Below are 10464 nucleotides of genomic sequence, written 5' to 3' on the forward strand. Positions count from 1 at the left end.
GAACTTTGAAAATCAGGACTGTGACTTTTTGAACTGGACTGTCTTCTTTGGGAAGTCAGTGTAGAAAGCAGTGTGTTGGGGTAAGAACGTGAGAATGGCCATACTGGGTCAGACCAGAGTTCCATCTAGCCCAGTATCCTGTCTTTCGACAGTGGCCAATGCCAGGTGCTTCAGAGGGAATGAGCAGAACAGGTGATCAAGTAATCCATCCCATTTTTCCCATTCCTAGCTTCTGGCAAACAGAGGCCAGGGACACCATCCCTGCCCATCCTGGCTCATAGCCATTGATGAACCTATCCTCCATGAATTTTTCTAGTTTTTTTTGAACGCTGGTATATACTTGGCATTCACAACATTCTCTGGCAAAGAGTTCCACAAGTTGAGTGTGCATTGTGTGAAGAAATACTTTTTGTTTGTTTTTAAGCCTCCTGCCTATTAACTTAATTTGGTGACCCCTAGTTCTTGCGTTACAAGGAGGAGTAACTAACACTTGCTTATTCACTTTCTCCACACTAGTCATTATTTTATAGACCTCAATCATATCCCCCCTTCATCGTCTCTTTTCCAAACTGAACAGTCCCAATCTTTTAAATCTCTCCTCATGTGGAAGACGTTTCATACCCCTAATCATTTTTGTTGCCCTTTTCTGAACCTTTTCCTGTTCCAATACATCTTTTTTGAGATGGGGCGACCATATCAAGGTGTGGGCGTACCATAGATTTATGTAGAGGCAATATATTTTCTGTTGTCTTATCTCTCCCTTTCCTAATGATTCCCAACATTCTGTCCGCTTTTTTGACTGCGGCTGCACATTGAATGGGTGTTTTCAGAGAACTATCCACAATGACTTCAACATGCACATTTAAGTCGTTGCTGCCCCCAGATAGGAGGGGGAAACAATGCAAGTAGATTTCAAGAATCTAGATCTTTCTTAGGGAAATGAAGTTTACTGTAGATAATACGAAATAATAAGTCTAAGGCCAAAGCTGGCTTATGTATGACAGAACAGTAGTCCAGACCAAAGATTTGGGGGTCATAATAGGGAAAAGCTCTTAAAGGTACAGTGGACTTGGTTTTCATCCCCTCAGTTGTTTCTTTGCAAGTACCTGACACAGTTAGGATCGCTAAGCAGGTTAATATACGATAAGATGTGCTTTGGCTCTCTCTGATGGGGACTTTTTGGAAAGATTCGCAAAATCCACTTACTGTCTTACTGAAAGCAGGGTAAAAAGCAAAATTGTGTTTTTAATTTTCAAAAATGGCCCAATGTACTGTATTGTGCACATGTGGGGTTTCTAACCAAACTATTTTTGAACACGGCTACAAAAAAAAAATGGCTGGAGTCTGAAACTTGGCTGGGACATAAATCCTCCGAGGATGTGTGCCTTTGTTTTGAGGAGGAAAGAGATGAGACATTGAAAAACTGATTAAGGAAAAAATCACATCTGAATATGCTCATGGTGCATCTGCTAAGATTTTAGTAGAGCCTATTGAAACACGCTCCCTCTTCAACATCACTTAAATTCTCCCTGCTAGCGGAGGGCCCAGACAGGGACATCAGCTGGTGCTAGGACTGTAAATGTGTCAGTGGAGGATTTTGCTGCAAGAAAAAGATGAAAAGTGCAGGTGCAGAAAAGCAAAAAGCCCATGATTTCAGAGTGCCTCTGATGCAAATTACAGTGTAAACTGCAAGAAAACTGTTTCCAGCCCAAACAGTGACAGCCATAAAGGTGAGAATTCTCTCCCCTTCGGTACTGAAATAGGTATGGTCTTCAAAGCCAAATTAAGGTAAGAATGACAACACGGGGTCAGACCTAGCTCAGTATCCTGTCTTACGAGAGAGGCTGGTGGCAGATGCTTCAGAGGGAATTAATAGAACCGGACAATTATTGAGTGATCCATCCCCTGTCATCCATTCCCAGCTTCTTGCAATCAGATGCTTAGGGACATCCAGAGCATGGGGTTGCATCCCTGACCATCTCTGCTAACAGCCATTGATGGATCTATTCTCCGTGAATTTATCTAACTTTTTTTTAGATAATTTTTTTTTTTAACCCAGTTATACTTTTGGCCTTCACAACATCCCCTGGCAATGAGTTCCATGGGTTAACTGTGTATTGTTTGAAGAACTACTTCCTTTTGTTTGTTTTTAAACCTGCTGCCTATTAATTTCATCAGGTGACCCCTGGTTCTCGTGTTATGTGAAGGGACAAATAACATCCATAACACTTAAATGACTTAAATAATTGTCATTGTGCCTGGAGTGGGTCACGGCTAAAAATGCCAAACTCAGAACAGATTGTCAGAAAATAGGGCAGACCCCCGAAACTGGTGGTATATTCTACCATTAGATTTTACCAAGACAGTAATAAAATATGCTCCTGGATCATTATACTAATTTTACAAGGGAGCCACAAACAATCCCCTTATTACCGCCCGGACAAACCGGACTTCTGTGATGTAAGGTTATTAAAACGAAAAAAACACCACACATTAGGTTCTACCCAGGTCAATGGATGCTCAGGACCTTATATGAGAAACAACTCTGTAGCCAATCCTTAGTAAACTAACTAAAGATTTATTAACTAAGAAAAGAAATGCGTTATTAAAAGGTTAAGACATATTACTGTTGGATCAGAGAATGTAGTCCAAAATGTTAGCAGGGATGTTAAATTTGCTAGTTTCTTATAAGTCTCTCTGGGTTGCCCAAATAGCTTTGGGACCTCAGTCCTTTTGTTTAAAACTTCCCTGGTCAGAATTCACCATCCAGAGATGGGGTAGGAAAGAGGTGGCCTGGAGCCTTTGTTCTCTCCTTTTGTATCTTGACCCTTTGGTTTTGCTGGTAAAATCCTGGCTGTCTCAAGGGGTCGAGCAGTTCCATGGCATAAGTGCTTTGCCCTCAGTTCCTCCTATGAATTTCAAATCTTTGCTTGTCCCTTTCTGCATACGTGCCGTCTGAGGTGTCTTTACCCTTGTTTACAGTTTTTGTCATTCTGAAGAGCTAATCTGTGGGTGTTTCTCAAGCTCACACATGTTTGAGTTACAAATATATATATCAACATTTCATAACTTCATATACAATGATGATGCATTCAAACAGGACAATGAGTTTCAGCAAATTATGACTTTTTTAAATGATACCGTACAAGGCACACTTTGTACAAGATTTATTACAATTTTGCAACAGCGGTGACCATGTTAGTGTAAACGGCCACCTTCCTCTTTAGACTGCATCACAATAATAATAAGACAAATACAAATTATTTGTCAGGAAAGGAAAGGCACCAGACAACAGTAATGCAGCATCACGGTTTTGATCTTGCAAACATTTGAATATCTTTAAGCACATGAGTACGCTCGCTGAACTCGTCTGTAGTACTGGAAGGGTTGGGGCCTAAGGCTGCTCACTTAAAATCACAATCAAGATACAGAGTTTTGGAAGGGATAAAAACTCCAGATGCAAGATGGCGCCAATCTGATTCTTGGGGATTTGGATGAGACTTGCATGGGGGCAGACCACATCTGCTTACTATGGGGTTCTGGCATCTTCCTCTGAAGCATCTGGTGGAGGTTCTGTCAGAGACAAGATACAGATGGACCTCAAGTCTGATCCAGTTTAGTAATTCCTATGTTCCTATGATTAAGATGTCTTAAACACCATGGATGAATTAAGGTATGGCATGCATTTTACAATACGTGGTAGTAAGATGTGGGAAGGTAGAATGCACACCACCACAGAGTTAATATGCTTGACTTTGTGACTTTAGCAGTGTATCCTTAGGCTCTGATCCTTCAATTTACAACACGCAGATGGATGCTGTGTCCGTGTGGAGCCATATTGATGTCACTAGGGCTCCATGAAAGCACAATAGTCTTCCATGCAATGTAAATTGCAGGACTGGAGCCTAAGCTCCTTGTCCAATATTTTTGTTTTGTATTTCAGGACATCCATCCTCCTGTCTCCCCCTCTCTCCTACTTCCTGGATTTTAAATTCTCATGCCCTCAACATTCCCTATTTCATACCTTCCCTATCCTCCAAGCTTTGTACCACGGCCACAAGCCCCTCCCCTCCCATTCCTTTCAGCCAGAGAAACAAAGAAACCAGTTCTGTCCCCCAAGTGCCAGCACAATCAGGCCAGGCCATTTATTTTCTAATTAACTTCTCACCATCACTCTCCTTTGTGTCCACTTCAAAGTTAATACTCGAAATCATTTGATAACCATCTGAATATAGCAAACATCTACATTAATATCTGTACATACCGTTCAAAGCTCACCTTTGCTTTGATTCTGACAACTGATATCGAGAACAAAATGTTGACTAATTTAAGTGCCAGGAGAAAACTTTTGAAGTCTGTGGGGCTAGTTCCTGTTCCAGTCTTGCTTTATCTATGCATGGAGTATTTTATGGAATACATATAGATCCTAGACTGTATCTAGATGTGTGACTAATAAAAACCCCTCCTATGTGAAACTGGATAAACATTTTCTAACGTATAGTGGCCTTTACACTGTCATGCTGTTTATTTTTGAAGGCTAGACTGAGTTATCCAGTGTCCTGTATGGACAAAGAAAATATAATAGTACATTAGGATGTTGACTTAATTTAATTAATTTGACCAAACGTGGTAGGCTCCCCCTTTCTAAAATGTACAGGATGCACGTCAACTTGATAAATTTGATTTTTGAGAAGGATCCTGTTCTTGGAATATGTTTACAAGCACTAACCTAGGTTAAGAAAATATACTGCTCTGATAGGAGGTACTGTTGCATTGAACTTTAATAGTTTAAATGTATTACATTAACTGCATTAGCAAAGAAGACCAAAACTCTTCTTAGCGGCTACTAGTTACAGATTAAAAACCTCTTTCCACAGATCTCCACAATATCTGATCATCCGAAACAACTATTAATGTCTTTACAATGCTGCCATTCTGCCTTTTCAGGAGAGAACGTGCATATGCTTTTCACAAATCAAAACAGAGCCACCATGTGTGTTACTGATGCCATAGCAGCATGAAATGCCAGGATTACAGATATTGCATTCAGGAGCTCCTTAAACAGGTGCCCATGTCAGTGTGTACCTAGGAAAAGTATGCACTAAGATGCAGCAAGAAGCAAACAGTGACCAGATTAAACTTCAGCCTCTCTAAAATACATAGTATAAAACCCTTTAGTTTATAGTTCAGAATATAACAACATTAGTTCATTCGGAGTCTCTCTAGTCTGTTTTCCTCAGGGCAGGGACTGTCTTCATTTAGATTGTACAGGGCTGAAAACACAGCCAATAAACACATGGCAAAATGTGAGCCAAAAGATGCATTACAATTTATTTTCTTGTTATGGAGTTAGGTTCTCCATGAAACCATTTGGTATCATACCTTGAGATTAAAACAACGGGCATATGTAGTATTTTAGCAGTGGAGTGAGAGCACAGAGCGTAAGTTAAAGGAAGAATGGTTAATGACTGAAATATAAGGACCAAACACTAATTTAAATATTCTGTCTACTGTCGCTTAGTAAGCTAAGAGCATATTACTGCAGAGGCTAAATGCTAACAGCAAACAGGATGATTTAGGACCATGGATCCAAAGTATTGTTACATATACAACTATGGTACTCTAGGCTTCCTAACTTACTGAACCGTTGTACAGCGCTCCAGGATTCTGCCACTACCTTCCTTCCAGTCAATGGGACATGCACTGAATTGAGATGGAGTTGGGAGCACCCCAAGACTCATCTTGTGATGGAGCACGCTATGCAACTGAGAAGTAGGTGCTAGCAGTACAGGAGAGGTTAGAATGAATTGGTACATTTCCCAGAAAAAGTTGAGGGGACCTTTAGCTTAAGAGCACAAGTTACACACACAATCCTGCTTTCTGATTGGACCAAAAAGGTTATAGCCTATGGGAGAGGTGGCGTTTTTTTTTTAAATAAATAACGTGGCTGTAGTGAACAAGTCTCATGCACGTTGCATTTTTACACTAGTATCGGGCACAAAGAATTGTCCTGCTGTGACAGATCTTCCCTGTAATCACAGTATGTTGTTTCCTGCAGCGAGAGGGAATGCTTTAACTGTGTGAAGCAAATGCTTTGCTGTCAGCAAATCTGAATAGCAGCTCATGCTTTCGAAGCTTATGCGGGAGTCACGGGTGTGACACAATGTACATTTAATACTTGCTAATCGATGTAATATGTTGCTATTTGTGTATTTGCATTTAAATATTTGACTAAACTGAAACTGGTTCATTTTGTCTGCAACTATGAACAGACCCGTGTTTGTGTATGTAAAACTCAATGTGATTAAAATATCAGATAACTCAATGCTTTTTCTATTTGTGTCAATTGTTTGTAGTGAGTAGATTTTTTTTTTTTTTTTTTAATACAAGTGGCTGAAGCCTAAGACTTACAACATGAAGAAACTAGCTTCTGCCACAGCTGACTTCTCAAATCTCCTACATGGAGTGACACAAACCTGAGGCTTTCTGTTGGAAATTACAGGAAAGGACTCATGCTGTAGTCTGCCTCTTTGGTTATTCTTAAAAACATACTTTTATTACTGTGAATTAATGGCAGGATTCAGAGATTACAGATGCTCAGAAAAGAACACAAGCTACTTAAACAGAGTTCAGATACTGAAGATGTCTGAGTTGTCTTTGAAAACAGCCCACTGCAAATGTTGCTGTTGCCCTGAAATCCCAGAAGATGTAGGTCATACACTATATATATATATATATATATATATATATATATATATATATATATGATTAATTCTCACAATCACAGTTAATATTTTCAGTAAAGGGAAAATTACTTTAATTAGTTCTCTGTGTATAGTATTATCTATGGGTAGATACTTATGCTCCTCCCCTGGAGAGCTGGCCTTTAAAGGAACTAGCTGATGCAAACAAGAAGATAGTTATGTCCCTAAGGAACAGCGCAGCTCTAAAAGCAGTGTCTCAGAACTGAACCTTGACCAGTAAAGTTTGGAATCTGCTCCATTGCTTGGACTGAATTTGAACCAGAAGGTTAGTGACTGGTTCCTAGAATGATAGTGTGAAACATTCTGTCCCATAGGAAGGGACATTTATTTTTCATTCACTAATTAGTTTAGGCAGAGCACCTGCATTCTTAAAATAGAGCCTTAAAGAAAAGTCAAGGCAGAAAGATGATCCAAAAAGCTTAAAGAACAAGACCCTTTTCTGCTTGCCGTAATTTGAAACATCAAAATAAACCCAGATCAATTTACAATAATGTTTAGACTATACAGACTGTCAAATTGAAAGTCACTTACGAACCAAGTTTCCGTCCTGATTTACACCTTAGCTTCAAGTGATGATTTTAAAGTGGTTTGTTTACTGCCTTGCATTTCATTCCAGTAAGGACAAAAGTACAATAGCCAGTTTCTGATTCTCATCCAGCAGCTAACACTACAATGTTTTGGGTTGGGATACTGCCAGAGAAGGCTTACTTTAAAAACAACCAACCACCTTCAATCTGCTGCAATGTTGTAACATTTCCGTGAGATTACCTTTTGTATTTTGCATAATTTGGTCTGATAATGGCCCTTAAATAATCTCCAAATAAGACAGTGATAAATTGCAAAAATTCTGAACTTTAATTTTCAAATATTCATACAACTCATAATACCGATGTTCTCCCTCTCATGTTCACACTGGTTTTCCTTGAAATGTCAGGGCTATTTCAAGGAGCTCTTTACCCAGTTTTTCCTGCTTTCCTCCCCAAGTGAATTCTGCAGACAGCTCCCTGAAGGTGACGCAGATCCGGCGATGCTCAATGTGCTTGCGGTAAATTGCATGTTTCCACTTATAGCGTGCATCTCCAGACAGCACAATCAGGGATCTCCTAGGTAAGAGAATGTCTACAGTAACTTCTTTGTATGGAATAAGTCTTGGGGAAGATGAGTGGTCCATATCCCAACTGTCTACATTTTCACATGCTGATGTGGGAGTAAGGTTGTTTGGTTTATGGGTCTGAGAAACTTGAGGTGAGGCAGAGTGATTTGATTCCCCGCTTCCTTGACTGTGAGTGGCAAATAACTGAAGACTGTCCTCTGAATCACAAGACATGGACAGCACAGTTTTTGAGAGCAAGTTTAAGCTAACCAGTCGTCCCCCCCAAAGCCACCAGTCATCAAAGTGTGGGTCAATGGCAGAACCTCTTTCAGGTAGATAGTCCAGGTTACACTGCTCAACAGGAAAGAAATCCTCTAGCGCAGAATGAGCCTTCATTCGCTGCACAATCTCCTGGCTAAAACTGGGCAAGCCAATGAAACCACCAGCTTTCAGCTTCTTTTTCTTAAAGTTCACTTTGGGCCCATAGTCCTGTTGAAAAGGAAAACCAGATGATGTTAAATAAAAATCTGGGGCCTGGTTTTCTAGGGAGGCACTATCCTCTGGACAAACCAAGGAGCCCTGGGTCTCTTGGGTTCTATTCCCATCTTTACCAGTGACTTGCTGGTGCAAGTCATGTTCTGATAATATGACCCCATGAAAGTCGTATAATCTCGTATTCAGTTTTCCTGTCTATGGACACTGACGTGATATGAGGTTGTATTTGAATGTGCACTATCAAGTGTAATTCATAACTATCACAAATGCACTCTTAAGAGAACATAAGAATGGCCACATTGGGTCAAACCAAAGGTCCATCTAGCCCAGTATCCTGTCTTCCAACAGTGGCCAATGCCAGGTGCCCCTGAGGGAATGAACAGAACAGGTAATCATCAAGTGATCCATCTTCTGTCACCCATTCCCAGCTTCTGGCAAACAGAGGCTTAGGGACACCACCATTGCCCATCCTGGCTAATTTCAAATACAATTATGGTTTTGTTATTTCAAAAAGAATCAATTTAATGAAAACATTAAACCTAAAGCATGATTTTTAACTGAAGAAATAATCTCCTTCCCCAGAGGGAGTTAGAAATAAGCATATTTCTGGAATCAGACCTGCTTCCTTCGGCCAGACTGTGATAGTTTCCAGTCATCTTGATCCATCAGCCGAACCATCTCAGATTCCTCATCTTGGTTTATAAACTCCTCCAGCAAGAACATGCCTGGAAATGGAAATGCCCAGCCAGCAAACTCTGAGCATTCATTTCCTACTGCTAAACCTGCTGTTGGACAATAAGTGAAGTTACCCTTTTCCTGCAGAAATAAAAAAGGACAAGATAAGACACTGCCATGATATCTGTTGGTATAGCATTGCAACAGGTAAGCTATGCATAAGACTGCTGTAGAGTTAAACCGTTATACTGCTTGTCTTCATGGAAATGTCTCCCTCCTTTTATAGTTGCATCTTTGCAATGCAGGTTAATAGACGCTGTCTTTCTTGAACAGTGACATCTATAGTACAAGCCACCACTGGAGGAAAAATAAACTGTGCATTCTTAAAACAGTGTATAGGTGAGGGATTATTGCCCCTCTCCCATCCCTCAGTGCTCCAGATTGCCCCAGTGAAGTTGGTTGCAAAGACTGCTGGACTCCCTGCAAAACCAAAGGCACCTCTACCAATGCTGCTGGTTAGAGTAACAAAATCCTATGCTTTAAAAATGGATCCACTGTCTGGTGCACTAGCCCCAGGGCTGCCCCAATAACGATTTTGTGTGTCTCTTCTACCTCTAGGTGAAATGTGAGTAACTGACTCTGGACTGGGTGTGGGTTGGCCAACTGGGGTGCTCCAATTGTATAACTAACAAGTCTTTTGATGCATTTGACACAGGCCTAAACAGGAAGTGATCCAGATCAGGCTTGACAGTGCCGCACGCCCTGGCTAGAGGGGATGCCCTCTGAAGCTCGTTAGCATCACTCCTAATCAGGTAGAGATCAATGTCATGCTCATGCTCCGCAGGCCTGGGTGTTGCCTGAAGCTATCTCCAGTACCATGCCCTGGCAATGCCAAGGGCAGGGGCTGCCCTTGTGGGGTTTCCTCCACCTGGCAGGAGTGGGGGAGGGCAGTGGAAGGGAATCAGCTGATTTTACAGATCCCCCCTCTCGAAGGAAGGAGGGGGGGAGGATGCAAAACCCTTCCAGGTAGGGAGAGGCAGACACAGCCCCCTCTGTCGCTCCGGGGGCAGCAAGGGGGCAAGAGGTATTGGGGGGGCTCCAAGAGGCTGAAAGAAGGCAATCCCTGGGCCTGTCCGCCCCGCCCCTAAACCCCTCCCACCCACGTACCCCCCCCATTCTGCCCTTACCCCAACCCACCATTGTCCCCTCCCCCCAGTCTGCCCCATCCCCTGCCTCCTTGCCCCCCTCCACCCTCCCCCCCCTGCCCCCTCCCGGCCCCTCCCCCGGCTACCTGCGGGGGCGGAGCGGCCGGCGCGGGCCCCTCGCAGAGCAGGCAGGAGCGGATCCCCTTGCAGCCGCAGGCGGGCCCCGCGCCCCCGCCGCCTCCCCGCGCCTCCATCCCGCGGGGAGAGGCCCCGCCCGGCCCCCCCGCCCCGG

The 10464-nt window shown here is 42.3% G+C and overlaps 1 protein-coding gene across 1 annotated transcript; it reads right to left on the reverse strand.

Moving 5' to 3' along the window:
- Positions 1-7596: 7596 nt before the first annotated feature.
- ALKBH4 (alkB homolog 4, lysine demethylase) lies at positions 7597-10449 on the reverse strand. Its single transcript, XM_034752184.1, has 3 exons — positions 10319-10449; positions 8971-9168; positions 7597-8346 (listed from the first exon to the last, which is right to left on the reverse strand). Exons 1-3 carry the CDS (start codon positions 10424-10426, stop codon positions 7672-7674), a joined length of 981 nt encoding a protein of 326 aa, XP_034608075.1. The 5' UTR covers positions 10427-10449; the 3' UTR covers positions 7597-7671.
- Positions 10450-10464: the final 15 nt, after the last annotated feature.

Source organism: Trachemys scripta, chromosome 18 (assembly GCF_013100865.1).
Source record: "Trachemys scripta elegans isolate TJP31775 chromosome 18, CAS_Tse_1.0, whole genome shotgun sequence".
NCBI lineage: Eukaryota > Metazoa > Chordata > Testudines > Emydidae > Trachemys > Trachemys scripta.

Bases quoted from the DNA above. Each gene is read 5' to 3' on its own strand.
- ALKBH4 (XM_034752184.1), bottom strand. From the start codon at position 10,426: ATGGAGGCGCGGGGAGGCGGCGGGGGCGCGGGGCCCGCCTGCGGCTGC. The intron at 9,169-10,318 runs GTAGCCGGGGGA...TTATTTCTGCAG, and splicing joins CGGCCGCTCCGCCCCCGCAG to GAAAAGGGTAACTTCACTTA. The intron at 8,347-8,970 runs GTCTGATTCCAG...CCTTTTCAACAG, and splicing joins AGTCTGGCCGAAGGAAGCAG to GACTATGGGCCCAAAGTGAA.